This window comes from Oryza brachyantha, chromosome 11 (assembly GCF_000231095.2).
Source record: "Oryza brachyantha chromosome 11, ObraRS2, whole genome shotgun sequence".
NCBI classification, from domain to species: Eukaryota; Viridiplantae; Streptophyta; class Magnoliopsida; order Poales; family Poaceae; genus Oryza; species Oryza brachyantha.
The window spans coordinates 1,692,029-1,711,596 of NC_023173.2; the positions used below are offsets into that span (position 1 = coordinate 1,692,029).

A 19,568-nucleotide genomic window follows, 5' to 3' on the forward strand; every position below is an offset into this window, starting at 1 on the left:
AGGAAGGCTTTCGAAATTCGATCGCCCAAGGTAGAAAATTATATAGATTATTTGTAAATTGCGATATAAATCTTTTACGCCTAATTGTATCATTAAACATTTGTTAATGATAGAAGAATTAGGTTTAATAAATTGGTATCTCGTACTTTCTTGATGGAATCTGTAATTTGTTTTGCTATTATACTATGTTTAATACTTTAAATATGTATCCATATATCTGATGTGACAACTAAACTCAAAACTTTTTCTCAACTAAACTGAGCCTTAGACCTTGTTTGTTTCCAGAGAATTTTTTAAGTATCTGTCATATTGAATGTTTGGACACTATTTAGAAATATTAAATATAGACTATTAATAAAACTCACCTCATACTCTGGACTATTTCGCGAGACGAATCTATTGAGCCTAATTAGTCCATGATTAGGGAATGTGCTCCTACAGTAAACATTTGCTAATCGTGAATTAATTAGGCTTTAAAAATTTGGTCTAATGAAATAGTCTTTATTTATACAATTAGTTTTATTATCAGTCTATATTTAATATTTCTAATTAACTCCAAACATCCGATGTGACAGTAACTTAGAATTCCTTAATCCAAACCACCCGTAGTTACTTTTAAGCATACTCGACTCATCCCAAGTTATGCGCAGGCACGCACCGTCATCGCGGAACAAAAAAAAGTTACAATCACTGTTTTCAGCTTGATATTTAAGTACTGGTCCATTTATAAAAGATTCTTAGAATATGGGTGATTGTCTAGGCGTTTTATAAGAAAAAAAGGTATATTTATAAAAAAGTAATTTGTGAATAATATATATATAGCGATTTAAAAGTTAAAACTAAAGATAAACTTTGGTCTCAAAATTAACTCTAAATTTAAGTTTGAAAAAATTCAAATTTTAACTTACAAGTATAAACATAAAAGGTTAAAGGTGTTTATAGCTATTTCGTTGCAATTTGCCGATAAAGGCCCAGTAACACCCCAAACTAACAAGATGTTAAATAGGAGTAAGTACTTTTAACTTTTATAAACTTTTTCTATACTAGTAGTAAATTACTGTTGACTACGGTAGCATGCTTCCTCCCAAGCAAGGAACCCTGCTGGTCAGTATCCCTACGAGCTCGAGCTCGTTCGTGCTCGTGTGGAAGCTCGGAATATTTGCTGCTGTGGTTTGAAGGGAGGGCGAGAGGGGGGACAGGGGTCACATGGCATCTGCCTCGGGTGGGCCCCGCACATGCCATTTTGCTGCTGCACCCATGCTGTCCGTACGCACAGCATCCGTCAATTTCGATCTCCAATCAATCTCTCTCTCTCTGTCTGTGCTCTCTTGCAAGTCAAATTTTACGGTGCTGTGCAGTGTTGCTGTTGCAAACTTGCAATTCAACTCGTCACCGCATGATTCGGCTCACGGTTTTCACGTGAAATTCGTTTTGTCGTTTGTGTCTGAAAATCTCTTTCGACATCCGTTAAATATTTGATGCAACATGTAAAAATTTTTATTTCACCAACTAAACACCCCAAAGTGTCAGGATTAAACGCTGAATAATTTTGTCCGAGCCCCGAAACACGTCCTTTGATTCGCCAGGCCCGGGATTAAATAAACTTTTTTTTTGTTTAACGGGATTAAATAAACTTGAAACGAAAAATTTTCAGATCATGATGAAAGAGAAGAAAGTTTTCTGACGGTGTTTTAGAAAAATGGAGAAAGCTGAGATGCTGTGAGAATTTCAGAGAACGGAATACCACAAAAGGGCGCTGATGTTTTGGAGGCTGTGGCGCTGGCAGTGGCAGGTTTTATCTCGGCGTCAGGATTCAGGATAGAAAGTGGCGCCCCGTCGGCAAGTGAACAATGGAGACGACCCATTTCTCAGACTATCTTCGGCTTAGGCCTAATCGACCATTCAGCCCAAATCGATCAAGAAACAGCTTCCCCTTCACTGGCCCAAAGTTTCTTCCCGAGCTTTTCCTACGGAGGTGATTGTGTTTTAAGAAAAACAAAAATAATTTATAAATAAATTTTTTATATGTGTTCTTCGCAAGGTAAAATCCAAAACTAAAAAATAAAGTATGATAAAAACAGAAAAAATAACTTTAAATTTAAGATAAAAATTAAAATCTTGTCTTACAAATATAAACAGAGAAGAAAAGATGAGGATGCAGGTATTTAGCAGTAATCCATTCGATCATGTTGCGATTTTCTGTTCAGTGATCCACAAAAGAACTTGCCCTCTTGAACGGGCAACCGGCGTGGGAGCACTAGCACGGTCGGGATTCGGAAATCCACAGTTACGAACGTGATCGACCCATTAAAACCCAAAATCATAGCCCAAAATCCACACTGTTCGGTAATCCTAGTGGGCAAAGCAAAATGGGCGTTCTCTAGTTAAGCGTTCACTCTCTTCTCAATTTTTTTTCTCAGCCTTTACACGTATACATTACGAAATACTAGAATATACTTCATCTTGAAATATAAGTACTTACAGGATTTAAATTTTGTATCCCAGTATAATCATTTTCGAGCTAATTTTTATCATTACAATTACATAGACAATCAGATAGTAAATTCAAAATTTAACCACTAAAGTGTCTAAACTGAAATCATTTTACATCTCCTTAGTCTATGTTCAACAACCTATAAATATTTATATTTGGTAACAGAGATAGTACGTTATTTTTTTAAAAAAAATATTCTATACATGAGTTCATTATTATTTTATATTTAAAGCAGATTTTTAATCTTATATTTTCTAAAGTAGTTTTTTAAAAATTTCCTCATTTATATAATTAAATATCTATAAATAAAATCAGAAAATCTTTCGATTATTATTCTTTTGATGTTAGAATGGAATACGTATTCAACTATGGGGCTGCGTGAAGAGATTTGTGTGGATAGCTGGCCCAACATGGCTTTCAATTCTTCGTGGCGAGGCAGCTAACCTTAACTCCAAGTGCCAAACTGACCGCCAATCGTCCAAGCTGCGTTGCGAACTTGCGATTCTTCGGGGCTGGACGCCGACGAGGCGACGACGCCTACAGGGACAATGACGGGACGGCTGGTTCGGCGTCTTCCCGGCGACGAGAGCGGGAGCGCGCCGTCGTGTGCTTCCACGAGCGTTGCATCTCCCAGCTCTACCGCTACAGGTTGTTGCCTTGCCCCCTGTACTCGAGTTGCTACCGGGGGTGATCGTCCAAATATCATATTTATAAATAAACAATAATTTATTAATAATTTCTTTTATTCTTCACAAGGCTAAAAAATAAACTTTATAAAAACACACAAGATCAACTCCAAATTAAAGGTTAAAAATTTAACTTTTGACTTATAAATATAAGCGGAAGCGAAAAAATAGGACGATCAAGTTACGTACTATACCCGTTCCAAAATGTAAATATAAGTCATAACTTTTTTCTCTGTCTTATAATACAAATGTGCATGTAATCATGTGGTAACATCTATTTTCTAAATTTGGTTTATTTTAGATTCTCCATTAAAATGCTCAATCGCATTACATGCATATATAACTGTATATATTTTGGAATGGATAGATTATCTTCGGCTGATGTCTGATTATCATTATGCATTTATGCTGGGGACTTTCTACCTAACTTTCGACAGAAAACTCCCCTTAAATTATGTCAAATATAACTAAATATAAATTGTACTGTAATTTATACCTAATAACTAAGGGTTAATTAGATTCATGTCATTATAAATTTACTAGTTTTGAAATATGCCATTAATATTCGACTAATTGTGAGGATACCATTATAATTTTGGAACTATTTTAGATATGTCATTTTTGGACCAAATTGCTCTTTGCACGTACCAAGGGTGCGATGAACAGCCGAGTGGCAATATGGTCTATTTTTTTTTAAAAAAAATACATTGAAAGGGTATGGAGTGGCATATTTCGAATAGTTCTGAAATTATAATGATATCCTTATAATTAGTCAAATAGTAATAATATTTTTCAAAAAATTTATAATGGCATGAATCTCATTAAGGTTCAATTTTTTCAATTCATACATATGTATGAAATTAAAACGAGTGATCCAGCCATGAAATTTCCTAGGCCTTCAACGTAAAGGCTTTGGGTCGAATTTGGATCGCTACGGGTGGTGGAATTCAGTTTTGGGCCGAGGTGGGTCATGTACGTCCAGCCATCCAATTAATTTCCGGCCCAGCATTTCGCGATCCACGAGGCTTTGGGGTGGGCCGACTTTGGGCCGCAACCAGCAGCAGAGAGATCCAGTTTCCTCAGACCGGTGGTCCAGGTCCAGCTAGGGGTGGGAATAGGCTAAGGCCCGTGGGTTCTTTCACAACCCTATTTAATTCTTAAAAAAATTTTAGCTTAAAACTCTATATAATTTTATTTTCAACTCGTTTTAAACCCGACTCTCAAATTTGTAGTCAAAATGATTCAGCCCATTAACACCCCGTAGGTCTAGCCCGTCTTGATTCCTTGGCCGACGCCTACTACCAGAGCCCCATATGTCAGTCTCTCGGCTCACTCTTCTTCAGATGAACCAACAACCATGGTGATGCCGGCCAGCGGTGGACATTCGGTTATTTCGGCTAGTACCCATCAGTTTTTGGTCTTTTAACTAAATTTTAGTTATTAGAAACTTATTAAGATCGATCAATCTTGAGGAAAAATGAGGATCGGACAATTCAATCTTAATCTTTAAGGTCGCGGCCTCTGTCATAACCGCAAAATCAACAGTTTTTATGCATGCGAAGAAATGATAGAAGTTTTGAACGATTTTATAGCACAATTTTTTTAAAAAAAAATATCATGAGCAAGTTTGAAGTAGGGATTTGAAGCCTACAGTTTTAATCCTATTGAACATAGTGGGTTGAAGATTGTATTTAGACCCTTTTTTTTGTTAATTTTGTTTTTCCAGTCTTTTCATTTAACCGAGAAAATTAACCGAATCGACCGAATAAAATTTAATCTTTCATTACTTATGACTGAATTGATGATCGGATTTCTCAATCTTGGTCTTTCTAATTGGTCTTAATTCTTTTGGTTCAGTCTTTTTCTGTCAATAGCATGGTTCATGCTACCACGGTTACTATGGATACCGTGCTACCGCGAACGATGAGTAACACTTAAACCATGATAACCACCCTAAATTTAAATAAAATTTTAAAATAAACTAAATTTTGACTAAAATTAATGTGAATCGTTACGTTACCACATGTCCACATGATCACAGTCAGTATCGCTAGAGACGGTAGCGTTGCCCTCAAGGGTAATGTAAACCATAGCGCCGAGCGCCTCCTCGATTGGCCTGTTTTAGAACTTGATTTTGGGATTTTTGTTTTTCAATCGTAGTTTAATTTTCAATGTAAATTGTTATCATTATTCGTTAATAAGCCGTTAATGCTCTTCAATTGTCTCAAAACTCCCAAATTCAGTGACTAAAAACTGAATCAGACCTGGTGACTGAACCAAATATTTTTTTTTTTGAAAGTTGACTGAACCAAATATAAGCAGAAGAAAGGAACAGACTTCAGGATAAAAAAGAACACCTCTCTTAAGGTTTGCTTATTCCTGCATTTCAATTCTTCCTACCAGTCGACCAAAGCTGATGAAACGCATCAGTCACGCATTCATAGTGGCAAGGAGAAGTTATTTGCAACAGAAGCTACATTCAACTGATCACAGCCGGTCTGGAGTTCATTTCTGCTTGAACAACAAAGGTACAGATCATACCACCACACACCCAACCCAAACACTGAAGTGCTTGCCATGCAGGAAGTACTTCTCTTTTATGAAAGATGATACAGATCAGTTGCCACTATGTTACACCACCATGTACAAAGGTTTTCTTGCCCAACAACGATGCCTGGAGACCAGAAAGCTCCCTAGTGCAGAGCCGTGAGGATTGTAGTGCTTTCAACCTACATAAAGAAACTCCTAGGGCTTAGCAATGCGTCCAAAAATGTCGAAAGAGCTCAGATCAAATGTAAAAATCAACTGCATTGATGAATTCTTTTTTTCGATAATCGAATTTTATTGATTAAGGAGCATGCTTATTGCCTTTAATAGTGTTGTCCTACCAATTGAGGTTAGTTTATATTTTGCATCCAATGCTGCTTTGTCCTAACAATATTATCTGACAAAAAAGTCTTGTAAACAAATCTATTATTTCTTGGGAAATTCTTTTTTTTTTACCTTGAAGGTTGCACCGCAAATTTCCTCTTCCTTTGCAGGAACAGCAGTCACCTTGTGCTTTGGGTTCTCATAGCACTTCAAGCCTCCAAGGGCATTGGAGTAGAAGCAACCTTCAACCAACATGAAATTAGTGAACAAAACCCGAGAATCGCGCACCGAAGATTCAGCATGACTAGTAATTTTGCTCGGAAATCATGTGCAGTGGTGGCCTACATAAAAGGACTAGACTTGCTGCATTAGTAACATTACCTTGTGGGAAAGGTGCAAGTGACTTGCCACACGATCCTTTAAGCAGGTCAATGTTGTTAGAGAAGGCAACAGATCCATCAGCAGTAATCCCCCAGAACAAGGGCACCTTGCCTTCTGGATCCTGAGACAGCAAATGCCAGCACAAGATCACATCATAATCAGCAAGCCAAACAAAAAGCAATGGCAATGCAAGTGATGATGAAGCAACAGCAGGTCAACTGTCAAGTGGTGCCTCGAGATGAAGAACTCACAGATGCCACAAGGAGAGAGGAGGTGGATTTGTCGAAGAGCACGAAGGCGTAGCTGCCAGTGAGCTGCGAGAGCATGAAGCTAGCAGGGTAGGGTGCTCTGTCTCTCAGCGTCTTGTACGCCTCGATCACAAGAAGCACCTCATTGGCGCCCTTGGACAGCCCGTACTGCTGGCTCAGCCTGCCCAGGTTGTCCAGGACTCCCTCAAACAGGCAGAACACGTCGTCTTTTGCTGCGAAGGATCTGCACACAAATGTTAAATGGTCACAATGAGCAGCTGTTAAATGTTGGATGCTTTCTGAGGCTGTCGTCAAAATCTGAAACTGGAATCTATAACATAATTTGAAGAAAAGAATGTGTTTGGTGTTAGCAGTTCATCCTTTCTTGAATGCCTGGAGGCTGGAGGACAAGGTAACTTTAGTTCAGAATGCAGAATTAGGTGGAGCAATCTATGACTTAATGCAAGATGCACCTAACATCAAGAATCAGATACCTAAAACTTGCTGAAAAGGAAGATATTTTTGCACTGGTAATGAATGGAGTAAAGGAAAGGAATTCCTTGGATGCTACTTCTTCAGTGAATCTGCCTGCTACTAGATAAGATATGAACAAAGTGTAATCAGGCCCCACAAATAATAGTGCTGAAATGACAATGGGCCCCTTTCCCAGCTTTCCTTTCTTTCAGATCTGTGGGTATCAAAACCGGATAGTCTTCTGGTAATAGCCACCAGGTGCCAAGTGCCCTACTATGAACTGAACCATGTGAAGAGCAAAACACCACCTAAAGGAAAGGCATAAGCAAAGAGGTTTTTAAAAGCAACCTAGTAGCTTGCCAAATACTGTCATGCGCCTTCTTTTTTCATAATTAAAAAATAGACTTGACAAAACAAGCTTGTCCATTTTCTGAGAACTATAATTAGTCCATTAAACTATCATTAGCCGCCTGACGAAAAATATGTGACCCGTTTGTTATGAAGTCAATTGAAACCTTGTCCTTGGAAGGTGGCTTGATTTGGACATGCAAAAAGCAAGACATGCGGTGGCCTTCTTTCACTGAAAAATATATGTGACATTGTTCATGTAAACATTGGTTTAGGTGGTGTTTAGTTTAGAAATTTTTTTTGCAAAAACATCATATCAAGTTTTCGGATACATATTTAAAGTATTAAACGTAGTCTAATTACAAAACAAATTTCAGATTCCGGTTGGAAACCGCGAGACGAATTTTTTGAGCCTAATTAATCCGTCATTAGCACATGTTGGTTACTGTAGCACTTATGGCTAATCACTTTCTAATTAGGCTCAAAAGATTTGTCTTAAGATTTCTTCCATAACTGTATAATTAGTTTTTTGATTTATTTATGTTTAATGCTTTATTTATGTGTTTAAAGATTTGATGTGATGTTTTTTTAAAAAAATTTAAGAACTAAACAGCCTTAACTCTCTTTCCTGCCTTGTTCTCCTCTTGTTGTTCTTATGGAGGCACCAATCATTTGACCGTAGTGCCAGGGCATTAAAAGATCTAGGTATTGTAGCAGCATGGCAAACTACACCTCTTTGATAGTTCCTTTCGTCCATTTTCTTGTTGGACTAGCTTTCTACCTTCTGAAATAAATAAACGTATACATAGTTAATCACGCAGTTATCTGTGATATTCCGACGATCGCAGTCATGCGGCCTAGAAATTAAATGAGAAGCTACAGACAAAAAAGAGGAGGTTTTGGTAGCCTTGCCTCCTCACCTACATGAATGGATTAGAGAGCTTAGATCTGTATCTATTACTGTCGGGCTTTTTTACCACCCTCGATAAGTATCTTATGGTATATCTTAAAGTATGTTTAAATTTTTAGTACCCAAATAACTTAAGATACTTTTTCGATAACGGTAAAAAAACTTATTAATGCCTTCCGAAAGCAATAAGTCTTTCTACAAGGAGAAAACCTGTACTAATTCTTTCTAAGGATATGTTTTACTACCAAACTTGAGATTTCTTTTGTGCGTCAGATCTTGTGAGTTGTGACATGATCACACATGAGTACTAGAAGAGCCCACCTTATCACTCGCATTTCAGGTGGGCACAGAAAACCATTCGCCTTTGCTGAAAGTCGCCCCCACCATGTCGTGAGTAGTGACTAGCGTTGCCAAGAACAGTGTGAGCCTGTCGCAACTCGCAAGCTTATCTCAACCACCAAGGCACCAACTCAACTCCTCCTTTCTTACCTTGTCTTTTTTTTCATAATAGGCTTACACGGCCAGATGAGACTTTACTAAATCTCAATCACCGTGAGACCTCACCAAGGCACTAAACTAAAGAACAAATCGAGAGTAAATGACCCTATCTCAGGAAGAACTGTGAGCTGATCCAGGCACAGAGAGCAGGCAGTTCTTGGCTCTGTCATTAGTCAGATCTCGTGGAATCCAGGCCTTCGGGTAATTAGGATTTAGGAGTTCAGGGTAAAGAGCAGCAGATTTTGCAGCAATTTCAGAGTAGCAGCAGCGTGTATGCAGCGGCGGATTTAACGTGTTGGCGTGGGAGCTCGAGCTCTCAAAAGCTGTTAGAGCTGCCACGAAGATCTCTATAAAATTTTATGGTAAATATCAATAAAAACGAAAGGCTAAAACTTAATCTAACTTGTTAGAATCACCTCTGCGTGTATATGTGTATACCTAGGGCGGAGGAGGGACTGGTTGGCGTGCGAGTAGGCGAGGTGGCCGAGCTCGCCGAGCTGCACGGACACGGCCGGGTCGGCGGCGCCCAGGAAGCGGCTGACCAGCTCCGAAGCCTTCGTCTTGGGCGACGGCGTCCGGCTGCCGGCCGCCACCAGCTCCGCCGGCACCTCCACCACCGCGCCACTGAACACAGCCAGCATCTTGCTCTCCGGCCAAACTAGCAAATCAAACTAGATCACTACTAAGATCAATCCTACTGCTAATGATCAAATTAGCATAGATACATAACACAGCTACACACTAAGCTATGTGGCCTTCCACACTCCTTGGATGGATGGAGAAATGGAGGAGAAGCAGCTGTTTTTATAGCCACAGAGCCCAGCAAAGGGATGGGGGGTCCACACCAATGGTTTCTTCTGGCTTAGCTTCCAATTGGTATTTTTTAAGCAATTTTACAGTAACTGATTAGATCTAAGAGATATTAAAATTTTAGTGTAAAATTTGTTACTTCATAGTCCTTAAGATATCAAAAGATATTAAAATTTACATAGAAAAAATAATGTCTCTTAGTACCTTCTTAATGATAGTAAAATTACAAAATATGTTGTGAACATGGACGTGTCAATGGCCCATTTTGATCTGTACTAATCGTATATTATCATCTAACAACCCATGAAGAGTATGTGTGAGTAGTGAACATGTTGGACACGGGAGGTTAGAACTCAGCTACTTCTCTTTCTCTAAAGAAATGGAAAAAAAAAACCGTAACTTTGAAGCTTTTTTTTTTCAAGAAACAAAGTTTGAACTACGTTGCTAGAAGCCAAGCATGGACAAATTGAGCAGAGCAGGGAAATGTGTGTGAGATTGCAAGAAACGGGACCAAGAGATTTCTAGAGAATCATCACATTGTCTGCACGGTGACTGAAAGTCTGAAACTCTGAAACCACTAGCTAAATTTGAATCAGGAGATGGAAACAGATGCATGGGGAAGAAGGTGACAGGTGAAGGGCAAGGATGATGATGGAATATGTGGATGCATCTGGAGCAATTTCTTGTGAGGGACACATGTGTGATGCGTGCTTGTTCCCATGCGAAAATCTAATGCGGCCACGGAAACGGCCACCAGCATGTTGGCCTTTTGGTGCAGATATTGCCGCGATGCGTGATGGGGTATTTCTGTTTCACACCAGAAAACTTGAGTATTTTTTTATAAAAATAAAAAAAACTACTCCTTTATAATAGACGACGCACTCGACGTATTATTAATCATCTGTCTTATTAAAAAAATTTATATGAAATAAGCCAAAATATAAGTCATATTTAAAGTATGTTTAATAATAAAACAAGTTACACCAAAATACATAATAATTATGTAACTTTTTTAAAATAAGAATAATGTTCAAATATATATTTAAAATGTCAACGACGTCATCTGTTATAAACCATATACAGTATATGAATTATAGTGCAAAATAGGTTTTAAATTAGCCTACGCAGCATCTCATCATCAAATTTGCTGATTGAGCAATCGAAAATAAGCTGACGAGAATCCAGCTCCACAAATTGGTAAGTGGACAGCATGAGCTTCAATACTGTTGTAGTGTTGTACAGAAAACGACTGACGTAGCACCCCAAGTTCGCCCAGACCATTAAGGGGCCTTGTTTAGTTCCTAAATTTTTTTCCAAAAAACATCACATCAAATTTTTAGACATTTAAATGGAGCATTAAATATAGATAAAATAAAAAACTAATTACACAGTTACGTGAGAAATCTCGAGACAAATCTTTTGAGCCTAATTAGTCCATGATTAGCCATACGTGCTACAGTAACCAACATGTGCTAATGACGGCTTAATTAGGCTGAGAAGATTCGTCTCGCGGTTTCTAGGCTAGCCGTGAAATTCGTTTTTTCATTCGTGTCCGAAAACCCCTTTAAACATCCAGTCAAATATTTGATGTGACACTTTTTCCAAAAATTTTCTCAATCTAAACACCACCTAAACATCCGTTTAATTTGTAATGCTCTGTCATAAAATTGAATTGCACTAAAACATCTAATATCCCATTCCCCTTGGTTACACGCAATTATGCACAAAAGAATTGCAAGAAACAGAATTTTTTTTATCACTCAGGGAATCAAGATCCAGAGCCATACATGGCAGGGGCATTGAGAAGTCGCTTTGGTACGTTGGATAAGAAACCAGCTTCATCTTTTTGCTATTCATACATGTGAAACAACTTATTAACGACTAAAAATAATAATTTGTAGGCAAAATTTTTAAATATGTTTTCTTAGTGATCTAAAAGTAAAGACGGTAAAATAAACTATGATAAAAAACCTCAAAACTAATTTTAAATTTAAATTTTAGCTTATAAGTATAAGAGAAAAGATGGACCAAGTGGATAGAATCAATTAATTCACCCAGATGATTAATTGGATGACAAAAGGCTCAGTCATCGTTAATTGCGTCTACAGAGTACAGAGAATACTTTTTTTCATTGTAGAGTGATAATTATGGCTTCGGGGAATTAGGCCGGTTCTAGAAAAGCACAACGGTCTATTTCTAATCATGGAAAGAAAAAGAGAGACATGTTTCATCAATAGCCGAGTGCCTGCATGTTTGAACTGAGACAATTTTGAATTTTAGTAATTTAGAGATTTCTTCATTCCTCTCTATTTTCTAGTCTCAGCCTAGTGATTGGTGTGAGAACTCATACATAATTCTCTGGGAAAATAACATGTGCATAATTCTATTTGTTACAAACTGATCCGCATTGTGTATTGTTTGTGGTATGAATATTGATAGCATTCTTTGTAAAGATTGATAAACACTACATGTGAAAATGAACTGTAAATTTGAGGAATGGTACTAGTGAAATATTCAACTTAAAATGTAGCTCAGAAAAATCGTTCTAACACTGATTATCTATTAGCTATGTGTAATTTAGAGGAAGCTGCATTTTCACTGTCTTATTGATGAACTCACACTCTTTGTTACACCTTCCATTAAACCATTTTCAATAGAGTAATCCTAATATTAAAAACGGTCATAGTTTTAAAACTTTCCACCGGGCATACTATGTATTTTATTCAGTTCATTTGTCATTATTTGTCTGTGTGCGCAAAAGCAACACTCCATTATTTCGGACTCAATAACAAACTTACGCAAGCCATGACATCTGCTGATAGTCCCATGAATACATAAAGGAGTAAAAGAATAAAAGAAAACCCAGTTTGCTACTAGATCATAAGACATCCTACGTACGTCGGACACCAAGTGTTCATTGCTAAGAAATAATTAAATCCCAGTGTCCAAGGAGCAAGGAATCATTGACAAGTGACTCTCCTTGCAAAACAAAACGGTAAGTAGAAAAAGAAAAAGTAAAAACAAGTGGCTTAACATTTATGCGAAGAACTTGACAGGGTGGTAAAGCAGGAAAAGAACATCAAGCATTTGACAAATTGTTTTTGTTAAAATACATGACCGTTTCAGTTTGTTTTACAAGAACCTAGCAATTATACTAAACTAGTCCAATTTATCTAGACTGGATATCTTATTGTCTGAAATTTGTTATAAACTTGAACTAAATTCTCATAACTCATCTCCAAAAACGAGCACTGTCGCACTGCCAAAACTCGATCTGAAAATGATTAGTCACTAGGGCAAAACCTTATTGTGCAATTAAGTGGCAATGTTGTATTTCCCATGCTAGGTAAGCTGGTAGAAGATGAACAAAATAAATTGTACAGAAATTTTTGTCAAAATGATACTATTATGGAAATGAAATTCCATGTAAATGCACATTAGTTGTGCAGTCAACTTCTGGAGTAGCCAGGTGGGTGGCTGCAACTTCAACCTCATCTTGAATTGAAAGGAACGGCCAAATTATCATGGTCCCGGATAAGGTGTTGTAAAATATCAAGGAAACACTTCATCCTTAGCATTCTATTTATCTCTTCGGTCTTGTCGGCGTTGTCGCAGACCTTCTTTTATTGTGAGATTTTATTTTATTTTTTGACTTGTATGTGTTAGTTGAATCCATTCCAAGTAATGAAGTACTGACCAAAATATCTTCGTTTGATTGTTGCAAAACCAATGGGCGCCCACAGGATTAGATAAGACTAAGACCCACGGATTTGCTGATTTTTCTGCACAACCTGTGTACTGCAGGGAGAATCTAGCCATGTGATTCAGTGCTAATGGGATTCTTCTTTACCCGTTCCAGATTGTGTTCAATTAATGTGGTATGGATTCACTGCAAAGGGAGCAAATAGGGACCTATCAACTTGAGTTAAAATTCGATTAAAAGGGAGTAGTAAGATATTTTGATCAGGCCATGTATTTGTAACATCATTTTCTCTAATATTTTCTTCAAAATATGTTGTGGTAATACTAGTAATGTTATCAACACGATTGTTTTCACCCTCTCCCTGTCATGAGAACGACAGGCACTGAAATTATCCTGCAATTAATTAGTACTTCATCAGCTAATCTGAGTTAAAATTATGCAAACATATGCAGTTGCAAGTTGGCAAGAGGGGGGCCTAAAGTTACTGCACTGCATTATTTCATTGCTATCGCCTCGAAAGCGATTGCCTGGATCAGGGGAAGCACAAAGAATTATTCCTAGAAAAGCAAGCAAGCAAAGAATCTTGGCTTTGTAATTTGGCAACCCACACCGAAGCCAATGAATCAGTATACTTTTCAACATGTCAATTCATCAAATAATACAACTTGCAGTATTTCATGTTAATGGGATTCCTTGATTCCGTTCTTAATACAACATGGAAGCATCTCGAAGGAACTGTGCAGGAATGGTTCGTGCCCACAGTTTCCAACCAAGCCTCCTAAACCAGTTAACCAGACAAGGTTTCAGCTGGTTCATTTTGCATAGCATTTCTAATTGGATACCACCTTACCAAACCAGCTTACTAACCCTGTTTGTTTAGATTCGCTTTTGCTTTGCAGCGACGCATACACATATGGTGGGACAAGCCCAGCCTCAATTGGGACTTTGGGAGGTTCAGAAAATTCTTTGCAGAAATAACATGAACTCGTGCGTGTAAGTGCAGGATGATGTCAGTGTGACAGCGTCTACCTTAACTATTCATCCTGATTGGAAAATTTAAGCAAGTGTAAAGGTGAAATCCATCCACGTACCTGGATTGTAGCAGTAATCGCAAAGTAGAGTTGCTGGATTCTGAGGGCGATTCCATCTCCATAGCCGCAGTCCTGTGAGATAGGGTTATTGCAGTTCAGGATTGGATTTGATCAACGCGTGAAAGAAACCAAGAGCCTGATGATTCCGTAAAATAAAACCGAGGAATCAGGAGAGGTTTAACCTGCGAATCGGAGACGAAACAACGGAAGCGTCCCATCTTCGAGCCGAGCCCTTGCGTGCATCCAAGGCCTCGTCACAAGTACAGGGGAGGAGAGTGCGAGCGCGATAACCGTGTACCTGCGCGTCGTCGACGTGGAACTCCGGCGGCGTCGAACGGCGGCAAGCGGACGCAGGAGCGCCCAAACCGCAGCGTGCGTGGGTGTCGCGGCGGAGGAGAGGAAGGCGATGCGCCGGTGCGAGTTGGGCCTTATACTAGTAGGCCGGCCCACGAGTATATAATGTTGCTGGTCCGCCTCAAATAGGCCTTCCCGTAGATGTGGCGACTGGGGGTTCGGAGAATGGAAAAAGTTTAGCAGAGGTCTCTAGACATGAATCAAGTTTGGTTTTCGTCTCTTGGTCGCAATAACAGAATTACAGAAATGTGTATCTCTAAACTAACAAAATCTTTTCACAAAAGGTCCCTCGGCTACATTGAACTTTTTTTACCGGTATTACTGTCGCGACAGTTTTTTTTTATATTTTTTACTCTTATCCCCCCTCTCTCTCTTCCCTGCGTCTGCACAGCACTAGCCCGTAGGGAATTTTTATTATCTTTAGAACATTTTTTATTTGTTGATTTCAAAACTATAATGTCCTAAAACTCATTTTCAAATCTGAATCTTCCTAAATGTACAGCCCGTCTGATGTGACGTTTATTTAATTGAGATAGTGGTTAAAAAGTTCAGATTTAAGAGTAAGTTTGAATATGCTTCATTTTTTTAATATTTTAAAATTAAAATGTTCAAAACATAATAAAAATTCACTCGCCCGGGCACAGCATGGCAACACGTGCGCTTCCTCCTTGCTAGCCCCTGAGTTGAGCATTGGTTTTTTTTTCATCCTTCTGTCCGTTTTAAAATATAAATATTTATAAAATTTAAACTTATACTACAATATAAAATTTTGTTTTTATAATTTTCATTATTTTAATTATTTCTAAGCTAATCATGTGCTTCTAAAGGAAATATAATTCATTCAAAATTTAAAGTCCACCGAAGTGATTAAAAATGAATTTTTTTTTATCTATCTATAAACAACTTAGAAGCACTTATATTTAAAAAATAAACAAGTAGATGTTGTCTTTGCAATTGCAATAACAGCGCGACTCACGGTACCATGATTAGAAAACCTATCAGTACTGATGAATGGGTGAAGTTAGAGGAAGAGGGACAACACAACCCACACGTGTAGAGGTGCGGCAATGATCGGCACCCTTTTTAACGAGGGATTTGATATTTTAACACTCCGAAAATTGATGTTCGATTATTTGATATCCTGGTGTCATACTCACGAGTGCTAACATAAATAATTGGCCAACAAAAAAATTGTCAAATCATCAAATTTATCCCTTTGGACCATTATGAAATTAAAGCCTCTCTTTTTAAATTTTTAAATAGGATGGACGTGGTATAACCGACTCTAGTTTAAATAAATTTTAAATAAATAAAGTAAAGTTTATTTTTAGCATCAATATAGTTTATTTAGTTAAACTGAGTCCGTGATAAATTACCTACGGACCATTGAGAGTCCAACACTACTTCTAAAACATGGCCTCAGGAGCTGATGTGTTGGGTGCGCTGCGCCACATACAAGATACAGGAATTCCACATAAAAGACCATGCGGACAGTATGCACATCGCCAGCAACATCTCTATTCCTGGCCTAAAATGTAGCCCACATCATTATAATGAAGGTGTAGTAAAATCGACCGTTACATGCGAGAGCAGATCAATCAAGCTCTCCTGTAATACAGAGCAACAAATTTCTTTAGCCAATTTTACTCCCGTTCGTGTGCAATGGGACAGTTCATGCATAAATTTTCTATAGAAAAGTTTTTCATATGACATTTCTCAAGTAAAATTTTTCATCTGGAGTAGTTAATTCAGTCATTTATACCCTCAAATAGCTATAACAGAAATAAGATAATCCTTTAATCTCAACTATCTCAAACAGCATCTATAGTTGCCATCAGAGAGAGGTTATAATACAGCCAGACTCCGGCACCTGGTGAACCATTCCCATCAAATGAGCCATCATAAGAGTTGCTCATTCCTTGCTCTGTAGCAGCTGGAAAAATTGCAAACACTAACATTTACTGCAAACAACTATCTGCTATTTATGTATAAAATTATGTATCATCCAGAAGAGCTCGCGATGGCAATACTCACCAATGTAAACAAGATGTAAATACCCATAAGGCAGTAACCCCAAAACCTGGGAACTCGAAACCTAGTCCAGGTGACCACCAACAGGGTGCCCATCAGGCTCAAAAGAAGAAATACAAATGCAACAACAATTCCAACATGGAATTCAAGTACATAAGCTTTGGGATACACCCTGGCTGTTTGTATTACAAGTGCAGTTCCCAGTCCAACCAGCATATTGAACATTGGACCAGCAAAGCAGCCGGCAATGGCTATAGTTGGCTGGCCAGACTTCGCTAATGCTACATCAGCAACCAAGTCACCCACGGAATTCCCCCATGCCAAGACTGTCATTCCAAGTATAGCTGGAGGGAAATCCATAATAACTCCAATTGCTGCAAGACAGTTCAAGAGCTCTCCAGCCATGGTTGAAATCCAGAAGACACTCATTACAAAAGAGATGGTGGTATTTGCAATATTTTCCGTTATTGGGGCTTCTTTCTCAAAAATTAAGTGAGATAAAGCTAAAGAAATGCTCACGAAAAGCACAACAGACCAGAGTGGGAAACGACTTTGAGGGAGAAGAAATACTATTCGGCTATCAAATGGAATGAATGAACTAAAGGAATAAAGGAGTAAGAGAGGGCATAGGCAGATGTTTGCACAAACATAAAATTTGTTCCACTCAGTAGGAAGAGTCGATGGTATTGTGAGCTTCAGAACAAATGCTACAGGCCATTCCCAAACTTTTGTCACCTGCAAGGGGTAGATGACAATCAGTCCTGTGAAAAGGCAGATGCTGAAAGGAAAATGTTCATGTTTTCATAAAGTCTAATAAGAAACAAGGAGATAAATGCCATGGCAAATTGGAAATGAGTACTTAGGATTTCCTAAAGCATTACATTGGTTTCCTCATAAATCAAAGTGAAAAAATCAGCAAGTCTGTTCATCTGTTGAGTTTAAATTGGTCATTAAACAATGAAGCATCTTCATTACATCATCAGGTACTCTGTTGTCATAGCAGCATAGCTGACAATATTAACTTCAAACACTATTATTTTTTTAAAATGGGGTATTTACCATAAGCTGCCTAATTTCATAAAAAAAATGTTCATTGTGAATTGATCCCAGTAAACTTTGGTACATGTTACATTTTTCAGTACACTAAGCAGTACTTTATACTTTATCTCAAATGTATTTTATTCACCTACCCATCTATGTTAAAAGTAAATTATCATGTGCATACAGCAAATCAGAATATATTACAACACAAAATAACTACTTTAAATTATTAAAGTACACATCTGCACAATGACAACATGATTACCTTTCCGTCAACCGTACTAATGAGTTATCAAATTACTGAATGTTTGTTTCTACTTTAATATCGATAATTGTATGGATATCCTCTTTGAGAACAAAAGTTTGTCCTATCATAGAGTAACATGTTTCTCACTTTTGAATGCAGTCAGTAAGTTCAAACTATCAAGGTGAAGTTAAACACTTGAATATAAAACAATGAAGCGCTTATAACAATGTTGACATTATTTTTTTAGTCAAGTACACTACTGAACATTGAAGAAACTACCCATAATGAAATCGTGTGTCCCTGAACTGACTGGTGAAAACATATTGGACCATAGAAAAACATGTCAAACCAGTTGGACCACTAAGGTTTCTCCTAAGCAGAGTAACTGAGTAACCATTTTCTCACACTTGAATGCAGCCAGTGGGTTCAAACCAAACAGTTAACTACTTGCACATAAATAAATTAACAACTTAGGATCCTTTCAAACGAGTACTAGTAAAAAAGGCTATCTATCTAGAATAGTTGTCCCTGACAACTGAAAATAAATTCATCGCATGGAAGAACGAGCTACCATTCACCGGAGCATTACCTTTCTGAGTATGCCGCACAATGTAGGGTGTTGTTGCTTGTGATCCTCCATTGTCACCGGCAAGTCCGTCACGACGCGACAACCGCCATTCACCATCTCCAACTCGGCGGCGCTCACCGCCTTTCCTTCAGTATCCAAATCCATGTAGACCACTAAGCCCACGAAGAACACGTAGAAGAGCACGAGCCCGACGGCCTGCCACAGGTATATCTCGGCGCTGAGGTAGATGTAGAAGAGGCCGGACGCGGCGAGGAGGTAGAAGAAGACGTCGCGCGCGAACGACGCGGGCGGGACGGCGAACGGGGCCGCGATGAGCGCGACGGCCCCGACGACGAACGCGGAGACGAAGGCGCCCGCGGAGAGGATCGCGGCGAGGCCGGCCCGCGGCATCCCGCCGGCCCCGCCGAGCGCGGCGGCGGAGGCGAACGCGTCGGGGGCGCCGTTCCCGAGCGCGAGGAGCGTGACGGCGGCCATGGACGGGGAGAGTCGGAGGCGCGCCGCGAGGCGGGAGACCGCGGGGGAGAAGTGGGAGCCCGCGGCGGCGGCGAGGACGCGGAAGTGGAGGAGGAGGAGGAGCGCCAGCGCCGGGAGGGAGAGGCGGCGGTCCCCGCGGAGCAGGCAGGCGTGGACGGCGGCGTAGTTGAGGAGGCCCGGCGGGTCGGCGCGGACGGAGGCGCACGCGGCGGCGGCGGCGGCCATGCCGGCTTGCCGAGTGGGGGCCGGGGAATGTGGTGGGGAATTTCGAGAGGCAGCGAGTGCGTGCGTAGCAGCAGCGCAGAGAGAGGGAGTGAG

At 39.2% G+C, this 19,568-nt stretch overlaps 2 protein-coding genes and 1 long non-coding RNA gene across 3 annotated transcripts; all 3 read right to left on the bottom strand.

Annotated features, from left to right (window-relative positions):
- Nucleotides 1-5,637: 5,637 nt before the first annotated feature.
- Nucleotides 5,638-9,695, bottom strand: LOC102717935 (stem-specific protein TSJT1). The gene is made up of 5 exons (XM_006662668.3): nt 9,349-9,695; nt 6,684-6,924; nt 6,433-6,553; nt 6,184-6,293; nt 5,638-5,909 (listed from the first exon to the last, which is right to left on the bottom strand). Exons 1-5 carry the CDS (start codon nt 9,549-9,551, stop codon nt 5,874-5,876), a joined length of 711 nt encoding a protein of 236 aa, XP_006662731.1. The 5' UTR covers nt 9,552-9,695; the 3' UTR covers nt 5,638-5,873.
- Nucleotides 9,696-10,780: 1,085 nt separating this feature from the next.
- Nucleotides 10,781-14,894, bottom strand: LOC107305283. Its single transcript, XR_001551415.1, has 3 exons — nt 14,697-14,894; nt 14,515-14,586; nt 10,781-11,021 (listed from the first exon to the last, which is right to left on the bottom strand). It is a non-coding gene; the product is annotated as an uncharacterized LOC107305283 (long non-coding RNA).
- A 1,931-nt stretch (nt 14,895-16,825) lies between these two features.
- LOC102704750 (cation/calcium exchanger 5) lies at nt 16,826-19,511 on the bottom strand. The gene is made up of 2 exons (XM_006663140.3): nt 18,777-19,511; nt 16,826-17,634 (listed from the first exon to the last, which is right to left on the bottom strand). Exons 1-2 carry the CDS (start codon nt 19,473-19,475, stop codon nt 16,870-16,872), a joined length of 1,464 nt encoding a protein of 487 aa, XP_006663203.2. The 5' UTR covers nt 19,476-19,511; the 3' UTR covers nt 16,826-16,869.
- Between the last annotated feature and the right edge of the window lie 57 nt (nt 19,512-19,568).